The sequence below is a fragment of the Zea mays genome, chromosome 4, assembly GCF_902167145.1.
Source record: "Zea mays cultivar B73 chromosome 4, Zm-B73-REFERENCE-NAM-5.0, whole genome shotgun sequence".
Taxonomy (NCBI): Eukaryota; Viridiplantae; Streptophyta; class Magnoliopsida; order Poales; family Poaceae; genus Zea; species Zea mays.
In genome coordinates this window covers 105410936-105433071 of record NC_050099.1, presented here as the reverse complement: position 1 = coordinate 105433071, position 22136 = coordinate 105410936, and the positions used below count along the sequence as shown (strand labels likewise).

The 22136-nt window shown below is 39.8% G+C and overlaps 1 protein-coding gene across 1 annotated transcript; it reads left to right on the top strand.

Moving 5' to 3' along the window:
* The first annotated feature begins 572 nt into the window (after positions 1-572).
* Positions 573-9797, top strand: LOC103653555 (achilleol B synthase). Its single transcript, XM_008680431.2, has 18 exons — positions 573-770; positions 3568-3753; positions 3884-3973; positions 4253-4447; positions 4597-4681; positions 4776-4942; positions 5184-5372; positions 5556-5669; positions 6149-6271; positions 6367-6489; positions 6670-6768; positions 7343-7399; positions 7558-7604; positions 7702-7845; positions 7926-8103; positions 8402-8482; positions 8591-8674; positions 9669-9797. The coding sequence occupies exons 1-18, from the start codon at positions 573-575 to the stop codon at positions 9795-9797; spliced, it is 2289 nt and encodes a 762-aa protein (XP_008678653.1).
* Positions 9798-22136: the final 12339 nt, after the last annotated feature.

Sequence of the window (22136 nt, the reverse complement as noted above, 5' to 3'; positions counted from 1 at the left end):
ATGATGGTCCGCCCCACCAGACAATCACCATGTGTCCGCGCGCTAGCTCCCGAGCACGCAGAGCCCATGCATGGAATCCTACCAAATCATATATAGACACGGTGTCGGTGATCCCGAGGCGAGGGCGCGCGCCAGGGTCCAACGCACCAGACAATTCAGTAGCTTTTATTTCAGCATCTATTGCATTAGAGCTAATTTAGTACGGGTCCTATGGTAGGAATAACAAAGTTGTTTTCAGTTTTCTTCTAACAAACAGATCCTTTAAAAAATAGTTTCTTCCTTAAAAAACTGATTTGCTGGTGAAGTTGAATTATACCAAAGAAACCCTTACTTCATCTATGATTTGCTGTAAAGTTGAATAGAATCGTAACTGAAGGGATTTAATTAAAAATAGCTTCTACGTGTATGATTTAAAAAAACTGATTGCATGGCTCCGTAACTGATTGTCGAGCTTGCTTTTTTATTTCCACAGCCTGCACAACCATGCTTGCTTGCTTGCAGAGACTTTACGTATATATTAGGCTCCATATATCATCGAGATCTCTGCTAGCTAGCGGATCAGTCTTGAGAAGATGTGGAGGCTCAAGGTGGCGGAGGGCGGCGGCCCGTGGCTACGGTCGACCAACGGCTTCCTCGGGAGAGCCGTGTGGGAATTCGACCCCGACCTTGGCACATTGGACGAGCGTTCGGAGATTGAGAAGATGCGCCGGGAGTTCACTCAGAACCGTTTCACGCGGAGGGAGTCTTCCGATCTCCTCATGCGCATGCAGGTGATAAATTACTAGGTTTATCATTTATGATCGAAATAATTAGCCTGTTAGTACCGCGCGGGAGTCAAGGGTTTTGAATATAGTATAGGATTACGAATACTTATTGAGTTAGAACCCGTACGTAATTAAATATTACCGGTTCTAACTGACACGGCTATACCAAGAATACTAGTATCGCGGTTGCTGACTCCAACTAATACTAATATTTCTGTCTTTAGTACCGTTTATAAATGCTAATCAGTAGTAATATATGAAACATAGATTAGTATTTTCAAAACTATACTACCTAAAAACCAACTTGTGATTTGTATCCTTTGGTTCACAATGCTTTTTGGAAGAAAAACAGCTCCTAGAAATCCAACCAAAGACAATCTTAATGGAGATAGATGACGAAATTTTAGCCCCTCCAATTTGCTTCGATTTTGTGGGTCTCAAACTAGGGCTCTAAAAGTAGGCCTTTTCTTGACCAAAGGTAATTTGGCCCAACCAAAGATAATCTCAGCGAAGAGATGAAAAAAGGTGCTAGACTATTCAGCATTAAAATTAGGCATTTTTTGACCAGAGGTACTTTGGCCTAGCTTATATTTAAAGCCAAAAAGGGTAGCTATTAGGGTACCGGCTTACATAGGTTGACAACCACATCCAACACAGAACAACAGCACTACCTAAACGACATATCTCAGAAACAAAGAGAAAACAAAGCCCCTCGCTACTAGAAGACTACCCACGTACGAATTAGAAAAAACAAAAGATTGTAAATTATTGCCAAACCCAAATACTTCATAGGAAACATGTCCAATTTGTAGTTAAAAGCAATATACTTTCTGTTTCCACCTCTTCAATAGCAATAGTAAACACCTTCTGACTTGTGGTAATTGGTCATCATTCATAAAACCTCTTCAAAGCAAAACAAGAGAAATGTAATATATAATAATTTTTTCTCTACATTTTGAATGAACATGATTGTATCATCATACAATAGATGTGTGAGCCCCAATATACCAGATGTGCTGTTGCTCCAGATATAATCCCCCTTCTCTCGAGCTCTCTCCAATATAGCTAACAAACCATCAACTGCAAGATTGGAAAGCAACGAAGACAAAGGGTCCACATTTGCCTTAACTCTTTATGGCTTCTAAAGTACTGACCAAGCTCACCATTCAAGTTAACAACAACTCTACACCACTCTTCATTACCCGTTGGATCCACACCTCACACAAGTTTTTCTTATGCATCACCTCCTATAAGAATTTCTAGCTAACCTTATTATAGGCTTTCTGAAAGTCCAATTTTAGTATGGTGCCACTTTGGTTATTGCAGTTTAGAATGTATCTCCATAGTAAAAAAGTAGTTTAGAGCATGTATAGAATTAGGGCAAAATTGCTTATTTGGATCCCGATACATTGTCGCTCGCCAAAATACCCTAGTGACATTGGTTGTTGCTAAAATACCTACAATACGAGTGTCCATCGCTAGATTACCCCACAATTAGTTTTTGACACCAAATTTAGGCATTTTCCTACAGTAACCGTTGTAGCCCTATCGCACACTGTTAACCAAGAATTGCTATAGTACCCCACCATTAAGGATGTACTAATTGTTGAATTAGGCCATATATTTGATGGATACATTTTTGAAGAAATGTTGACACGGTTTAGCCTAAATTTGAACATGGTTTTTAAAGACAATGATGATGTATAGCACGTAAGAAAATAAAATTTGACCAAAACTTCGACATGGTTTTAGCCTAAATTTGAACATGTTTTTATGGGAATTAAAATGTATATCATGGAAGCAATAAGTTGTACCCATATGTTCAGCCCCATACGTTCTCACATTCAATTCAAGTCTTATAAAATGTGTGGGAGGGTGTGTAGGAAATGCAGCGACACTGGAAGGGCTGGAATGGATTGCACTATAGCAAATGGTTTGCTTAGCAGAGTGTTTAATAGTTTGCAGCAAGGCTAAAATGGTTACTATAGCAAAGTGTGTCTATATTTGTTGCCAAAAAATAATAGTGGGGTAATCTAGCGAGGAACACTCATATAATGGAATATTTAAGCAATTGCCAATGTTAGTGGGAAATTTTGGCGAACGAGAACGTATAGATACCCAAATAAGCAATTTTGGCTAGAATTGGGCCCTAGTTTTTTGAGCTTCTTGCCAACTTCTTAGTGTGAAAACTCAATAGGCAAAACAGGTTTAGTTTCTTGGAGCCCAATTTTTATGGGAAGCTGAGAAGCCCGATTTTTATGGGTTTCTTGTAGCTTCCTGAATTTAACGAGGTAAAAACATCACTTAAAAGCTATTATTAGCTTCTCAAAAAAAAAGCTCAGAAACAACTTGTCAGAAAAGCTCCAAAAACTACAACTCAAACGGACTTTATTACTTGGGCAACCCAACATCTGGCTATTATGCTTCCTCTCAGGGACTTAGCGGCTTGGTTGATGAGCCAATAGTGAAGGCTTTGGGCTAATGGTATGCTTAGCGTCGGCAAAGAATTCTGGTGGCGGAGGCCGCAACATCTTCTCCAATGCATGAGAAGCCCCAATGAGGAGGTTGTGCCCAGGCCGCCGATTCTAGCGGTGCAGGTGGTTTGAGGGCTTGGTGGAGAGCCATTAGGAATAAGGGCTTACGGGAGATTTGAGAACCCCTCAAATTTGAGGGGTGTAGTAAGGGCCTGCTGGACCTTTTTTTCTTGGGCCTTCATATTTGTTTTGAGGTCCTACGTAGGAGTCCTGATGGAGTTGTTCTAACCTACCAGAATCTCTATAATTAATTCTTTAACTTGTTCCAGTGCGCAAAGGAGAATGGTCCTCAACAAGAACTTCCGCACATCAACCTTCAAGAGGATGAACAGGTCACTGAAGAAATTATTCTCAAGTCATTAAGGCGAGCTTTGGATAAGTTCTCTTCTCTGCAAGCTAGTGATGGGCATTGGCCTGGTGATTTTAGTGGGGTCATGTTTATCATGCCAGGCTTGGTGCGCCTTTTTTCTTCTGCACAACATCATGCACATTTCTCTTTTACTTGCTTTTGTAGATGAATCAACATTACGCCTTTATTATCTTCATACTGACAAGAATGAAACATTCATTTTCCTTTACTTGCAGATATTTGCATTGTATGTCACTGGGTCGCTCAATGTTGTGATATCACCGGAACATCGTCGTGAGATATGCCGCTACATATACAACCATCAGGCATGACATCACTCTATTGGATTCTCTCCGATGCCGTTTTTGGATGTACGGGAAAATGGCCTACCTATGCCATAAGACCCATAACATTTTCTCTCCCATTATACTTAGATTGTTAAAATCATGAAAGATTTTGTTTTTCTGCAGATACTTATCAATATGTTTGTCATACTTCAAACAAGTGTGGCTTACATTATACCCACATTTTGGAACACGATACCTAATTTAACATTTTTTTCACAATTAAAAAGTATTTTTGTTTTGCCCATGAATATTATGTAGAATGAAGATGGTGGATGGGGCACTCTTATATTAGGCTCAAGCAGCATGTTTGGCACATGTTCAAATTACGTCACCCTAAGGCTTCTCGGTGAGGAGCTAAATGGCAAGAACAATGGATTGGCTAAAGGGCGTACATGGATCCTAACCCATGGTGGTGCAACCTTGGTACCCCAGTGGGGAAAAATATGGCTTTCGGTATGCTCCATGTTCCATATATGTCTAATAACTTGTATTTATATTAGGACTCACTTTTTCTGGGAAAATATATACATGGTCTTATTTGTAATCTCTAATTACATTGCATAGTGTAATTGATAATAATTTTTCTTTGGAATCAAATGAAGATACTTGGAGTGTACGATTGGTCGGGAAATAATCCAATTTTCCCTGAACTATGGCTATCTCCCCAATTTCTTCCATTTCATCCAGGTATTTATTTAGTTAAATGATATCTTTCAAACCTCCATGGTATTATACATTGGAAGCACATGGATTTGCGAAATTTGAACATTGTCTTTCCTAGGGAAATTCTGGTGCTTAACCCGTATGGTTTATCTCCCAATGGCTTACCTTTATGGTAAGAAATTCGTGGGCCCAATTACATCAACTATACTTGCCATCAGAGAGGAGATCTATGATTCTTCATATGAAAAGATTGACTGGAGTGAGGCTCGTAGAACTTGTGCAAAGGTTTACCAAATACCTTGTTGTTTTTATGTTTTTTATTTACCTAGCGAAGTGCTTTCGATGGATTTCCATAAAAGCAATTTTGAGTTTAGTTTTTTTTGTGTTTGTCATGCAAACCATAATGAAGTGAGAGAATCATATACTACTATAATTATAAAAATGCAGGATGGAGATCTTGTTTACCTAAGATGAACTTTTTGACTTCTTGAATTTATTCTCCCCCTTTTTTGCTTTCCTATTTTAGGAAGACCTACTCTGTCCAAGGACACCACTGCAAAGTGCTGTTTGGACTTCACTTTACATGTATGTGGAACCAGTATTGAGCTGCTGGCCTATGAATAAGCTAAGGGAGAGAGCTTTGAGGAGTCTCATGGAGCATATCCATTATGAAGATGTGAACACACAATATGTCTGCATATGTGCGGTAAACAAGGTAATATTGTTGAGGCCTCACTGTCTGCACTTGAACTATATGCATGGGCATTTTGTCCTGGCTTGGTCTTGTTTCTATTATTATGTTCCATGATATAGCATATGAACTATTGTCATGTTTGTTTGTCATATCTTTGTGGTCTGATTCTTGGTTTTTGTTAAGATTAATTAATTTGATGTTTAGATTCTAAACATGGTCTGCTGCTGGGTAGAAGATCCAAATTCAGACGCATTCAAGTGTCATCTTGCAAGGATACCTGATTTCTTGTGGCTCTCAGAAGATGGCATGAAAGCACAGGTGCAACTTATACTGTTCTCATGCACAATTTGTAGTTCCTAGCATGTATGCTGTGTTGTCGTTATTAGTAGGTGCACTACTGCTAATTTGTTGAGTTATAATCATACATTCAACTAGGAAGCTTTACTTTTGCTATATTGCGTTGACTTCACCACTGAAGTTCACCCAGTAGAAAACTTTAGGTGCAAGGTTAGGCCCTACTTAGTATTTCTCTTCTTTTTTTGGTTCTAAGTTTTATACATGTTCTTGCAAGTCCCTTTTTCTATTCTAATTCAAAGATACACAACTCTTTCGCGTATTCTAGAAAAAAAACTAATGGCAAATTTACATTCAAATTCCATTGATGTTCATTGCAGATGGAGTATAGAACAATATAGGGATGACAAAGATAGATGCCCCCCATCATGAACTATCTGTCACAAAATACACGTTCTGTTATACTAATTTATTAAAATTGCAGTACATCTGTGTGTTGATAGGTATATGATGGTTGTCAGAGCTGGGAGACAGCTTTTATAATTCAAGCATTTTGTGCTACAGATCTTGTCAATGAGTATGGTCCAACTATTCAGAGAGCCCATGAGTTTATAAAACATTCGCAGGTTTCTTATTTTTATGCTCAAATAATCTAAATATATAAAAATAACCATTTCACATAGTAAACTAATGTTACTTGATATGCTTATTTGGATCCAAGGTTCTCAGGAATCATCCTGGTGACCAAAGTTACTGGCATCGTCATACATCAAAGGGTTCATGGACTCTTTCATCTGTAGACAATGGATGGGCTGTCTCTGACACTACAGCAGAAGCACTGAAGGTCCTTACATTCTTATTTTTTCTTTTTCCTTAATGTAGAAAAATAAAATTTGTTTTTATATAAATACTAGGATCACAAGCTAATCCTTACACAATAATAATCGGGGTCAACTTGATCTATTGTTGAGTCCCATGGTTTTAATTGTGTCTTCCATAAAAACTTACTCAATTTCATTTCCAGGCTGTACTGCTGCTGTCAAAAATTTCAAACAACCTTGTCGGGTATCCATTAGAGAGAGGAAGGTTGTATGATGCTGTTGATTGCCTTCTATCTTTTATGGTATGAATTCACTAGCAATCTTGTAGTCATTTGTTTCATGAAAATCAAATATCACAATTATGCACCATTGATACAAAACAATATGTTACATAAAACATACCGACATGGATAATCTCAAATATGGTTGTGATTCTGAAATTTTTGCAAACACTTTCCATTGTTCTTCATCACCTTCAGATAGCCATAGTGTCAAACAGTAATATTTCAACCAATTGTTACTATGTCAGCTACCTCCTTTAAAAGTTTTATAGTTAAATGGTTGAGCGGCCTCTAAACTTGTCGAGGAATGCCACTTAGGTCTACGACCTTTGAAATGCATTTCTAGGTCTTTGAACTTGTTGAATGACATACCGCAGTGGTCCTACAATGCACTATTTTTACAAGTTTAGTGATTTGTGGTACAAAACTTAACAAGTTTAAGGATCTAGAAATGCATTTTAAAATTTTGTGGATTTAAGTGGCATCACTTGCCACGTTCACAGACCATCGATACATTTAACTCGATTTTTTTACCTATGTTGCCATTGTTCTATGGGCCTTCTAAGGTTTATTTGTTAATCGTTTTACATTTTAGAATCCAGACGGTACCTTTTCAACATATGAATGCAAAAGAACTTCTTCATGGATAGAGGTAAGTATCTACAGACCATTCTGATATGTTTTATTTTGTCCCGTTAGTAGTATGGTCTTGTGCTTTATATTCTGTAATCTTAACTCTTCGTTTCAATAGAATCCCACTATTTTACAGTTTCATTGCATTGACATACAATTTTTCTATTAATTACCTAGATCCTCAATCCTTGTGAGAGTTTTCCAAACATGGTTGTTGATCATCCGTAAGTGATCCAAATGACATAGCATTTAGCAAAAATACTATTGAATGAATTTTATTTTCAATTGAAAAAGGATTTATATTGTAACATGAATTGGCAGTTACCCAGAATGCACTTCATCAGTTCTTCAAGCGCTGGTACTGTTCAAAGAATTATACCCTTCCTACCGTACAAAAGATATAAACAAATGTATCAAAAGCGCAGCAACATTTATTGAGAGCAGACAACAAGATGATGGTTCTTGGTTTGTTATAATTCAATATTTACATACTTACTCTACGGATTTCTTCAACCATTGATAACAAAATTACTTTATTGTTTTAGGTTAGGAACTTGGGGTGTATGTTTCACTTATGCGGCCTTCTTTTCGATGAAAGGATTGGTAACTGCAGGAAGAACATATGGAAATAGCATGTCTATCAGGAAAGCATGCCAGTTTCTATTGTCGAAGCAGCTCAATTCTGGTGGATGGGGAGAAAGCCATTTATCTAATGAAACTCAGGTTATCAATTTTTTCTTGTAATTGTTAGGATGCTTCTATTTGTTATTAACAATTTGGTTAAATAAATAGGACAAACAATTTGTTTGTTGTTAATTATGCTAACAAATTGGCACATATTTAGTTTAGATTTGAATCACATGTCACTCACTGGATTTGGTGTATATTTTGGACCTTTGTTCTGCAAAAATTCTCTCATTAAGTAGCAATATTGTTGTTGTAATGCCAAAACTTATTTTTCTAGAAAATCAAATATATTTCAAGATATCATCTTGCAGCTTATGTTTGTAACACTAAGCAGGTTTATGTAAATTTCAAAGGTGACCGTGCTCATGCAGTGAATACTGCTTGGGCAATGCTGGCTTTAATTTATGCTGGACATGTATCATATGCAGGCTCTTTATTTTAATTTTGATAAGTGTATGCTATTTTAGTTTAATTTCGACAATAGTATGCAATTTATTGAAAGGTTATTACACCTTCATACCAGATTGAGCGTGATCCAGCACCACTACATCGTGCTGCGAAAGAGCTGATCAATATGCAGATGGAAACAGGAGAGTTTCCACAACAAGTAGGTTTCCATTTTATTAGTGTCGAAGTAATCTATCGCAGATAAGTGTTGATATAGTCTTTGTCTCTACAACAAGAAGTAAATTTGTTGTGTTTCTTTTAGCTTGACCAAAAAGTTGATGATACATAGTTTTGATGACCAAGGAAAACATATCATCTTGCATATTTAATTAATGTAAAGTTCACAAAATTGCTCTATGTTGAGTGGTTGAGGAAATTATTGCAAAATCATTTAAAAAGATGTTTCACAGTGACATTAGAATTACAAAACTATGTTTTTTCTTTCCTAAAAATACATTTATAAAGCCAAATCTGTTGCAACTTATGGTCTAAATTTATTGTTGTTTCACATCATAGAACTTGCTTACCAAGGCTTCAAATTGTAGTTTGCGAGACAAAACAAAATGAAACTTTTGTTCTGACATCTTGATTTTAAAAGTGTTGTTTGCCCATAGAAATGCAGGTTTGCAAATTGATTCTTGTAGTGTAGTTTAGCATGTCCTTTTTTTGCCATCACAGTGTAGCCTTTTATATTTACTCTGAATTGTTGCAGGAACGAATTGAAACAACCATTTTTTGCATAGGAATACAAATAAGTTGACATGAATATGTAGAGATCCATACATGCTAAAAAACCATGCCTATACATTTAAAGAACACATGTTATTGGTTAACATGCACTATTTAATACGCGCCACTTTTTGCTTATGACTAAATGATTGACGTGACTTAACCTTACTACACGGCAGGGGGCAAGAGATTATTGTGGATAACTCTAGTGAAACACAAGAATTAACATGCTTTTTTGATTCAATGGGGATCACAAAAGGATAGATCCTTATAAGATTATATTAGCTACTTTAGTCAATGCATAATTGTACAGACATTCTTGTAGGAGCGGCAAATGCCAAGAACAACGATTGCTTTGGTACATTGGTTTTTGATTAGCCTAGGCCCATACTAATTTCTGATGTGGTTTGCATTTATTACAACAGGAACATGTTGGTTGCTTCAACAAGTCCCTTTTTTTCAATTACCCAAACTATCGCAACATATTCCCTATTTGGGCCCTTGGTGAGTATCGTCGTCACCTATTGGCGAAGAAGAGAGATGGATCCATGTGATCATTGGGAGGTGACATCGACAGAACGGTGTATGGTATGAATACCATATAACTCCACTCTCGTGTATGTTGTATATATTGTGATGCAATTCGGTGTATATCCTGTGGCAAAGATAATGAAAAATTGAGATGTTCTTCCATTCTTCTGTGTATCTTTTGATAATATTGGGTGTTGTAGAGCTTACTCGATGTATGTGAAAAAATGTCATTTCATATAAGCTAGCCAAATCACTAGCTATCTATGAAGCAAGAGTCGTTTGATGATGTTGGATGTTATCAGGCTTCATCTATTTTTACAAAATTAAAATTAAATAAATTCTAAGATCTTAAGTTGTTCAAAATTGTTTAGGTGATCAAATATCAATCGCTTGAGGACTGAAAGTGTTGGTCACTTGTTTTTGGTTCCTGAAGGACATAAAAAGCAAGGCAACATAAGTGAACTAACCTTCCTTTTCACCTTTAAATTACTCTTCTTAAAGAGATTAATTAAAGGAGAGAAGGTTAGTGAAATAAATAATGAATGAAAGGATTGAAACATAAAAGTTTAGTAAATAACTCATGTTAAACATATAAATATGGCGCCTTCATTTCTTTATTGACAAAAATAATTACAACTATACCTTCGGCTTTTACAAAAAGCAATGCAAAGAAGATGCACCTTGTTGATATGAGTACTCTATTAATTCTATTAAGCCTTAGGCCAGGATATCACAATCCACCGCCATAGAAGACCGACGTCCTCGTCTGTCAACCCCAATCTAGGAACTTCCCCTCTTGGCAACGTCTGTGTGTCTAGTGTCATCATATGCTATGCCATGTGACCACTCTAGGCCCACATGCACCATATACCCGAACACCCTAACCCACACACGCCCGTGAAACCGCGAGGGTCGGCTCTGATACCACTTGTAACACCCCATCCAATCCCTGTACTGGCGGTACTTACTCCTGGCAGCTCTCTAGAATCATATATTGTCCCCACAGATCAACATAGGTCTTTTGTGTACACTTTGTCCTCACTAATACGCACCCGAGAAAACTTCCCGGTCGGTCACCCATCCCAAATTGTTCCAAGCCAAGCACGCTTAACTTGGAAGTTCTTTCGAGATAGCCTTCCGAAAAAGAAGATGCACCTTATTGATATGAGTACTCTATTAATTCTATTAAGCCTTGGGCCAGGATATCACCATACCAGGGGCCAGGATATCACACTTGTAAAGCACAAGCCCTCAACATATCTTCTAGGATCTGGTAGGTTCTCTCAGTCTAACCATCTGTCTACGGGTGATAAGCTGAAATGAACTTCAAATGCGTGGCCAAAGCTTCTTATAGCTGCTGCCAAAAATGAGAAGTAAATTGGGTTCCTCGGTCAAAAACTATCTTCTTTGGAACACCATGCAATCATACAATCTGGGTCATGTATAACTCTACCAACACTGCACTATTGTAGCTAGTCTTGACTGGTATGAAATGAGCCGCCTTTGTTAACCGGTCCACCACTACCAGATGGAGTCATAACCGGCTCGAGTGCGAGGCAAACCAACTATAAAGTTCATCCTAATCTCATCTCACTTCCATTGAGGAATCTGCAATGGCTGCAACAAACCTGCAGGCCTTTGATGCTCCGCCTTAATTCTCTGACAACTGTCACATATGACAACATACACCGCGATCTCCCTTTTTCATACCATACCACCATAATCTTTTCCTCGGGTCTTGGTACATTTTCTCACTGCTAGGGTGTATGGAATAAGTTGTTTCATGAGCTTCTTTGAGAATCAGCTCCCGAATCGATTTGATGTCGGGAACGTACAACCTATCTTTGAACCATACTACATGTAACTCTATAAAAACCATCAACTAAAAAAAACCATTTAGTTTATTAATGGTAATTATGGTAATTAATTTTCTTTCAAATATTTGATTTTTATTTGCATTTAGAATAATTTTTGTTTGCTCATATTGGATTTTGGATGTTTAGTAGAAATTCCTTTGTATTGAAAATTCAATTAAATAATATAGAAATATTGGCCCAAAAATAAATATTTTAGTTATAAATAATTTTGGTATAATTATTATGATTTTTTAGAATTTTTAAAAATATATTTACTTATATGTTTAAATAGAAAATAAAAGAAAAAAAAGAAAAAGAAAAATGGACGAAACCCTAGCCGACCGGCCGATTTGGCCCATTAGCGGCCCAGCCGCCGCACCCCCTTTCCCCTCCTCTTTTCTCTCACCGACCGGCAGGAACCACCCGTAAGGGCCCCACGCTCCGTCTTCCCCGCGCTGTCGCTCGGGCGCGCGCGCCCAACCCCACGCCCGTCCGCCTCCCCCGAAACCAGAAACCGGCAGCCGTTTCCTCCTCTCCCTCACCCCCACGTTCTCTCTCCCTCAATGGAGTTATGGCCGCTATTAATGGCCATTGACGGCCGTTTCCTCCTCCCCGGCGTCCCTCTCTCTCCCTCTCCTCTCTCTATAAAAGTCGAGCACCTCCCTCCTCTCTCCCTCCCCGAGCTCGCTCTTACTCCTCGCGCTCTCTCTCTCCTTCGCTTGCGCTCGTCGGAACCTCGCCGGAGCCGCGTCACCTCGCCGGAGCTTCGCCCGTCCCGACCGCGCCCGTCGTTCACAACCCCGGCCAGATCACCCGCGTCCTAGGCCATGCCCTACCCGACCGAGCCCTCCCCCGTCGAGCTCCTCACTGCTCACAAGCTCTAGCCCAAGGTAGAAGACGACCATTTTGTGTTTTGGCCCTTCGAAATTCCGAGAATTATTTCTATATTTTATGCATCACAAATGCATGTAAAAGTGATTCAAAAACTTTAATGTGCTACTCTCCGATGTATACGTGTAGTCGTAAACAAGCCTCGCAATGATATTTTGATAGGCGTATGAATTTATATTTCAAAAATAAATTACATCACTAGTCACTAATTTGGTGATTTTCATACTAGAGTGTTTACGATTAGTTTCTCTTTAGCACATGAAAAATAATTGTTAGTAGTGTTTTAAGTATAATTTTATTGAAATAAGGAAGTAGAAGAAAATACTAGAACACGTATTTTCGATGAGATGAAAATAGGTTTTTACTAGTCATAATAAAGGTATTCATAAGTATAGCACTTAATTACTTAGAATTAGTAAAACACTTATTTATGTCATAATAATCATGATTATGTTATTAAAAGTCCAATTAGTAATTTACATTAATTCTTAGAATATTAATGTTAGAGGAATTATAAATAAACAATTTTTAGCTATACGTATAATTTCTATGTAGAAATAAAAGGTATAAAACTCAAAAGTCTATTATTAGTAATTAAGAAGATAATTAGCAATTATTTTCCATAAAGATTGTTAATAAATGTTTATTTATATTATACTAGATAAAACTAGTGTTATAGTCACTTACTCATATTTTCACCAATAATGACTCACAATAATAGTCATAATGGATTAATAAGTATTTACTCTTTAAGACGTATTTATGAGTATAAATATGTGATGTATGAATGTGTATGTAATGGTGAATGATTACCCCTATACTGGTGTATGTTTATTTATTCGGGCGTACATATTCTTTTTGTATGTACGATACACAAATCGATGCTAGAAGTTGACTGTGAGGTAGACGAACCAAACTCGTTCGAGGACGACCCACATGACACTTTCGAGCAAGGCAACTGGATTCTCCCTCTGCATATACTATTTGTACCCAAGTAATACATATAATAATGTTTACTTTTTGGATATATTCCATAATTTGATGGGATTTGCCTAATTAAGGATTTCCTAGAATTACCAACCTTATTCCTTAAATTACCCTGGGATAAATGCTTTGCTTAGCAATTTTTGCTATTGCTCAACTTGATGAATATGAAGTCACTCTTTTAATGATACTATGTTCCGGAAATGAAGTTTATTTATGTTGTTAACCGATGGTTAAACAAGAACATTTTGTGTTAAATGGAACATGGAGTGACCACCAAGTATAACAGTACAACCACGAGTGCTATCATGGCTCTGGGTTTGGTAATTAGCTCTATAGACTTAGTGCTTAGCAACCCTACCTGAAAGATGGGTAAGGGGGCGGCAGTGGTTTGGTGGCAGCTCATGTTAACATGGGGTGGTAGTCTTGGCTAAGTTACCTCACCCAGAGGGCCATCAATACTGACGTGGAAACCTTAGCGGGTGGCTTTGTACTAAGGATATTTTGTGAAAGCCTCATAATGGATCCCTAGCCATTCACCTCGCCAGTGTTTACGGGTCCGATCAACCCAGGCTGGATGGGATAGATGGCTTGTGGGTAAAGTTGTACCACCTCTGCAGAGTGTAAAACTAATATGTCAGTCGTGCTCACGGTTAAGAGCATCCTGGACCTTCACATGATAATTGAACTTAAAAATGGACAATAAATTGAGATCTGATGATCTACCAATGGTTTGCTTAAGTGGTTTCACTTAAAAGCTTTTGATATACTCTTATACCTTTGTTTAATTGGGATACACACTTTTAGTAAGACATGTGTTGCTAATAAAATATTGACCAACTAAAATGCTTACCGCTTATCCATAGCCTACCTTGTTAACTTGCATTAATTTTCCCCCACTTGCTGAGCCCCGACCATAAGTGAGCTCACCCTTGCTAATATTTTGATCAGAGGGTGATGCTGGAGACTTCGCTGATGATGATGATGAGTTTTAAGTCTAACGATGCGCCAGTCACCTTCCTGTGGAAGAGTGCCCATATTTAATTTCGCCCTACTTTGATGTTGATACTTGTTAAAGATACAATGATTCAGATGATGTAATAAAGTACTCTACTCTCTTTACGCCTTTATTGCATTGTCTTTTGATATATTACACTTGTGACGTCAACATATGTGTGGGAAATGGATCCTGGCCCACATATGCTATGCATTCGGTTTTGTCCCCACCCCAGAACCGGGTGTGACAAAAGTGGTATCAAAGCAATGTTGACTCTAGGTCGTTAGATTATTTAGAAATGGAAGGCCTACTTTGTTCAAAACATGCTAATTTTGTTCTTACAAAATTATTTTATTAACCTTACCTCTTTACACATCAACTAAGTTGACATTTTCTCTTATAGATGGTCTCTACCATTCAAACCACACGGATCAACACCAACTACATCCCTCCGCTACGACAAGTTTCTGTCTACCCAGTGGTAGTAGAGGAAATCCCTGTGGATCTCTCTCGCATTCGGGTTGAGAACGGAGTCATTCTAGAGGACAACTCAGAGGAGTTTCTGCCTACGCCCACCCCATTGGCAGAATCACTAGCCTTTGCAGCTAGATCATCAGCTTCAGCACCGCCAGCACCAGCAGTCCAAGCCCCTGCTCCCGGAGGCGACGACCCAGACGACTCTGGTGAAGATGATGAAGACAACGAGGAAGAAGAAGAAGATGAGGAAAACCTCAATGATGAAGCCAATGAAGAACAGCAGGACCACTACGTGGGGTTATGGCCTGTCACTGAACATTATACCTCAATGTTCGAGACAGGGCACTTCCCTAATCTGCTGCAAGATATTTTGCACGCGTTGGGAACCTACGTCCGACCCCTGTACGAGACAAGGCGAGTGTATGAGCCTCCTCAGGCTTGCTACTACATCACTCGCATTCATGTAAGGGTGATGGATGCAGGTGATAGAGGGTTCAGGACTCTGTCAGCACGTGAGTCTCTAACGTCGCTATCCACCTACGCTGCTTCGGTCAGCGATGCTACTAGGCGAACGTTGTGGTCTCTCAGCCACACCTACCGGTAATAGCTGCACAATACAAAGTACATGCATCTTCCTCTGCGTATTCGTGGAGAGAACCAGACCAGCATTGTTCTAGGTGGAGCAAATGAAGATAGCCTCAACACCTTAGCTGGTGTGGTGGCAGTTCTTAACACAGATCTGGATAGTGCTACGCTGGACCTCTCTAGGGTACACTTGGAGCTGGAGGATGCACATGCAAGGATCGCAGCCCTGGAAGCTCAGCTTGATGGAAGGAATCCCCCTGAAGTTCAAGTCCCCGCTATGGCGTTATCCCCTCCCCGCAAGAGGATCCGCTATGGAGAACTAGGATCCATCACCAGACTGCTTTAGATTTTAAATTTATATTGTAATAAGTTAGTTTCCGCGATAGACAAAAAACATCTTTTATATTATTACAATATTAATAATAACAACCATGTGATGGTGTTGTTTGAAATGTTTGATTTGGATTTTTGCTTGAGTGTGATGGTCTTATGGAATGATGGCCATAAGAGCATATAAAAAATAATAATAACAATAAACTTAATAATAAGCTATTCCCCTTAGAATCTTCTCTACTCCTCACTTACCCCGGGAGTGCAATTTCTAACCAAACAGGTGGTGAACACTCAATCAGGTCCCAATAATCACCAGAACCAGCGTGGTCAGCAGTTGCCAACACCACCACCTAATCCCACAATGGATCAGTTCGTCACCGCGTAGATGCAACTTCTACAAGGACTTACAACGTTAGTGCAGCAGATTCAGCAAAACCAGCAAAACCAGCAGTACCAACAACAACAACAACACGCATCCCAGGCTAGAGACAAGCATCGGGATTTTATGAGTCATCACCCGCCTGCTTTCTCTCACGCAGTAGATCCTTTGGATGCTGATGACTGGCTTAAGTTCATTGGGAAGAAGTTAGACATCACCCAGTGCAATGATCAAGAAAAGATCTTGTACGCTTCAGGAAGACATGAAGGAGCCGCGTCCGATTGGTGGGATGCCTTCATTGCGGCACACGCCAATGCTGATGCCATGACTTGGCATGAGTTACAAGTGAACTTCTGCGCTCATCATATTCCCTAGGGAATTACGAAGCTTAAGAAGAAGGAGTTCCTTTCCCTCACTCAAGGGAACATGTCCGTCAGTGAGTATCGTGATCGCTTCACCCAACTTTCACGTTACGCCCTAGAGGAAGTGGACACTGATGAGAAGCGCCAAGAACGTTTCTTGGAAGGCTTGATTGAGCCATTGAACTACCAGCTACCGAGCCACAGTTTCCCCAATTTCCAGACTTTACTGAACAAGGCACCTTGAAAACAAAAGGAAAGAACTGTCCGACAATAAAAGGAAGTACCAAGGGCAGACAAGCAGAAACACCTGGCAAAACAACTCCCAAGGTTCTTAGTTCCGCTCTGGAAACCAGAGTGGGAACAACAACTATCAAGCACAGTGCTCTGGACAACAAGGTCATAGGAGCAATCAATACCAGAACCAGTAGAGAAGCAACACCCAGACCAATCAGAGGTCTAGTGGGCAACAACAGAATCGTCAGGGAAGCACAGTGAACACACCGGCCAAGAATAACAATGCAACTACCCTAGTTCAACCCAATGGCTATTTCAAGTGTGGTGAACTCGGCCACTATGCCAACTACTGCCCCAGGCGTAACCCACAGACACCCTAGAAGAACAACAGCTAGAGAACTGACCAGAACTCACCTGCTCGTGGATCTACACAGAACAAGACTCCGCAGAACCAGAGTAGAGGAAGAGTCAACCATGTGACAGCAGAATCAGTTCTTGAGGATGTCGGTGTGGTGTATGGTATGTTTCTTATTAACTCCATACATGCATTAGTTTTATTTGATTCTGGAGCATCTCATTCCTTCGTAACAAAGTCATTTCTAGGAAAACATAATATACCAAACTATCCCTTGAAAAAGAAACTATTAGTCCGATCACCAGGAGGTGAACTTAGAGCCACTCACTCATGCCCTCAAACTAAGATGAAAATTAGAGGCCTAAGCTTTCTAGTAGAGCTGATAATTTTGGAATCAAGTGGAATCGATGTGATACTTGGAATAGACTACTTGACCAAGTATGATGGAGTGATATCTTGTGCTGAGAGGATGGTTACGTTAACCAGTCCACAAGGAGAATGAATTGAAGTCAATGTCAGTATGCCAGCAACAGCAGAGACAATGGTAAATCAGTTGGAAGAGAAATCTTTGGAGCACATCAGAATATTATGCGAATACCCAGACATATTTCTAGAAGAATTACCAGGTATGCCACCTGATCGTGATATAGAGTTTTCTATTGAACTATTACCCAGAACCGCAACAATTTCGAAAAGAGCTTATCGAATGGATGTCAAAGATTTAATTGAGCTAAAGAAACAAATAGAAGAATTACTAGAAAAAGGTTTTATTCGCCCCAATTTATCACCATGGGGAGCCCCAGTTCTATTTGTGAACAAGATGGCTCAAGGAGAATGTGTGTCGACTATAGAAGTTTGAACGAAGTAACGCTCAAGAATAAGTAATCGTTACCTCGGATTGAAGATCTGTTTAATTAGATGAGAGGAGCTACAATATTCTCAAAGATAGATATAAGATCAGGCTATCATCAGTTGAAGAATCGGACTGAAGATATACCTAAAACAGCTTTCACTACAAGATATGGACTATATGAGTTTTTAGTCATGTCTTTTGGACTGACTAATGCACCAGCGTACTTTATGAACTTGATGAATAAAGTATTCATGGAATACCTCGACCAGCTAGTGGTGGTATTCATTGACGACATACTAGTATAATCTCAGAATGAAGAAGCACACTAAAATCATCTGAGATTAGTTCTACAGAAGCTTCGCGACAATCAGTTGTATCGAAATTTTTGAAGTGTGATTTTTGGCTCAAGGAAGTTGCTTTGCTAGGTCATATTATCACCAATGGAGGAATCAAAGTAGACCCCGGTAAAATAAGTGAAATACTAAATTGGAAACAACCCACAGATGTGTCCAATATTAGGAGTTTTCTTGGATTAGTAGGATACTACAGAAGATTTATCGAAGGCTTCTCCAAAATAGTGAAACCTCTTACTTCACTATTGGAGAAAGGTAAAGAGTTCATGTGGGATGAGGCATGTCAGAAATGTTTCGAGGAATTAAAGGAAAGGCTAACCACTGCACCAGTGTTAATTATGCCTGATATTCATAAATGAATTGATGTGTATTGCGATGCATCACATATATGACTTGGATGTGTGTTAATGCAAGAAGGAAAAGTGATTGCCTATGCTTCAAGGCAGTTATGGAAGCATGAGAAGAATTACCCTACACATGACTTAGAACTAGCTGCCGTAGTGCACGCTTTGAAGATTTGGAGGTACTAGATGATTGGAAACAAGTGTAACATCTTCACAGATCATAAAAGCTTGAAATACATTTCCACGAGAAAGAACTCAACCTAAGATAGAGAAGATGGCTTGAGTTAATAAAGGACTACGATTTTGAAATGCAAGATCACCCAGGAAAAGCAAATGTAGTGGTAGATGCTTTGAGCCATAAAAGTCAAGTGAACAGCATCACTACTCATTTGATGGCACAGGAATTGTGCTGGGAGATGGAACAACTCAATCTTTGAATGCTTAATAATATGGAAGCAACAGTTATGGAAGTTGAATCTACTTTAGAAGAAGAGGTTCGTAAAGGACAAGAGTCTGATGAGAAAATCAAAGAAATTAAGACACTAATTAGTTTGGGAAAGCCCTTGATTTCACAGAAGATGATCAAGGCATGATATGGTTTAAAAAGAGAATCTATGTACTAGAAATCGAACACCTACGCCAACTTATCTTAAGAGAAGCCCATAATTCAGCTTACTCTATTCACCCTGGAAATACTAAGATGTACCAGGACCTTAAGGAAAAGTATTGGTGGTACGGTTTGAAAAGAGATGTGGCTACTCATGTTGCACTATGTGACGTGTGTCAACGAGTTAAAGCCGAACATCAAAGACTAGCAGGATTGCTACAACCTCTGAAAGTACCGGAATGGAAATGGGAAGAAATCAGTATGGATTTCATAGTTGGACTGCCCCGTACTTGGGATGGCTATGATTCAATATGGGTTATAGTGGATAGGTTGACTAAAGTGGCACACTTTATACCTATGAAGACAACTTACTCAGGAGCCCAGTTAGTAGAGTTATACATGTCAAGAATTGTTTGTCTGCACGGAGTACCAAAGAAGATCGTATCGGATCGAGGAACCCAATTTATCTCGCGCTTTTGGAAAGACTACATGAGTATGGATACCAAGCTAAACTTTAGTTCAGCTTATCATCTGCAAACAGATGGGCAAACGGAAAGAACAAACCAAGCGTTGGAAGATATAATAAGAGCTTGCACTCAAAAGCATGGTAGAAGTTGGGATAAAAGTTTGCCTTATGCAGAATTCTCGTATAACAATAGTTACCAGGCAAGTCTAAAAATGGCACCGTTTGAAGCACTTTATGGACGAAAGTGTAGAACACCGCTTTATTGGAATCAGACCAGAGAAAGTCAAGTATTTGGTCCAAAAATTCTCCAAGAAGCAGAAAAGCAAGTACATATTATCAGACATAATTTGAAAACAGCACAATCGAGACAGAAAAGCTATGCTGACAATAGAAGAAGAGAGTTGATATTTGAAGTAGGAGACTTCGTATACCTTAAAGTTTCACCGATGAGAGGCATGAAAAGATTTAAGGTTAAGGGTAAACTATCTCCTCGCTACATTGGCCCGTTCAAGATTTTGGAAAGAAAAGGTGAAGTAGCGTACCAGTTAGAGCTACCCGATAGTTTGTCAGATGTGCATGACGTATTTCATGTGTCACAAATTAAGAAATGCTTGAGTACCAGAGGAACAATTACCTATGGAAGAACTCAATGTTAAGGAAGATTTGACTTATTCGGAGTACCCCATCAGAATTTTGGAAACATCTAGTAGGATTACTCGGAGTAAAGTTACTAACATGTGCAAAGTTCAGTGGAGTCACCAATCAGAAGATGAGGCCACTTAGGAAAGAGAAGATGAACTCAGAGCAGAATTCCCCCAGATATTCTCAGAAGTTCCTTAATCTCGAGGACGAGATTCTTTTAAAGGGTAGGTTTGTAACACTATAAAACCATCAACTAAAAAATGCATTTAGTTTATTAATGGTAATTATGGTAATGAATTTTCTTTCAAATGTTTGATTTTTATTTGCATTTAGAATAATTTTTGTTTGCTCATATTTGATTTTGGATGTTTAGTAGAAATTCCTTTGTATTGAAAATTCAATTAAATAATATAGAAATATTGGTCCAAAAATAAATATTTTAGTTTTAAATAATTTTGGTATAATTATTATGATTTTTTAGAATTTTTAAAAATATATTTATTTATATTTTTAAATAGAAAAGAAAAGAAAAAATAGAAAAAGAAAAATGGACGAAACCCTAGCCGACCAGCCGATTTGGCCCATTAGCGGCCCAGCCGCCGCGCCCCCTCTCCCCTCCTCTTTTCTCTCACTGACCGGTGGGACCCACCCGTAAGGGCTCCATGGTCCATCTTCCCCGCGCCGCCAAACGGGCGCGCGCGCCCGACCCCACGCCCGTCCGCCTCCCCCAAAGCCGAAAACCGGCCGCCGTTTCCTCCTCTCCCTCTCCCCCACGTCCTCTCTCCTTCAATGGAGTTATGGCCGCCATTAATGGCCATTGACGGCCATTTCCTCCTCCCTGGCGTCCCTCTCTCTACCTCTCCTCTCTCTACAAAAGTCTAGCACCTCCCTCCTCTCTCCCTCCTCGAGCTCGATCTCACTCCCCACGCTCTCTCTCTCATTCGCTTGCGCTCGCTGGAACCTCGCCCGTCGCGACCGCGCCCGTCGTCCGCAACCTCGATCGGACCACTCGCGTCCTCGCCCGGGCCCACGCCCTGCCCGACTGAGCCCTCCCCCGTCAAGCTACTCCTTGCTCACAAGCTCTAGCCCAATGTAGAAGACGACCATTTTGCGTTTTGGCCCTTCGAAATTCCGAGAATTATTTCTGTGTTTTATGCATCACAAATGTATGTAAAAGTGATTCAAAAACATTAATGTGCTACTCTCCGATGTATAGACCGGAGTTGCCCAGACAGGTGCCTCAGGTGCCACCACCCAGGGCGGTGGCAAGAAAAACAAGAAGAACCGCGGCCATGATAGGCCTCACGCTGGTGCTCCGGCTGCCGTAGCTGCGGCTGGAGGCCGGGACGAGCGCAGCAAGCGTCCCCGGCAACAGGGAGGTGACAGTGGGTCATGCCCTATCCACCCCAATAGTTGCCATAGTGCCTCAGAGTGTCGAGAAATCCTGAAGCTCACGAAGCTCATCAGCGAGCGGCGCGAGCAGGCCTCCTAGGATGGCTCGCCGCCTCGTCGCTGACCCGGCAAGGAGAAGGTCGACGAAGGCGATCTGGCCACGGGAGAACGGGACCTCAGGTATCAGACCCCAGAGCAAGTCCTCAAGGACATCGTCACTGGAGACTCCGACTCCTATGATGACGACGACCG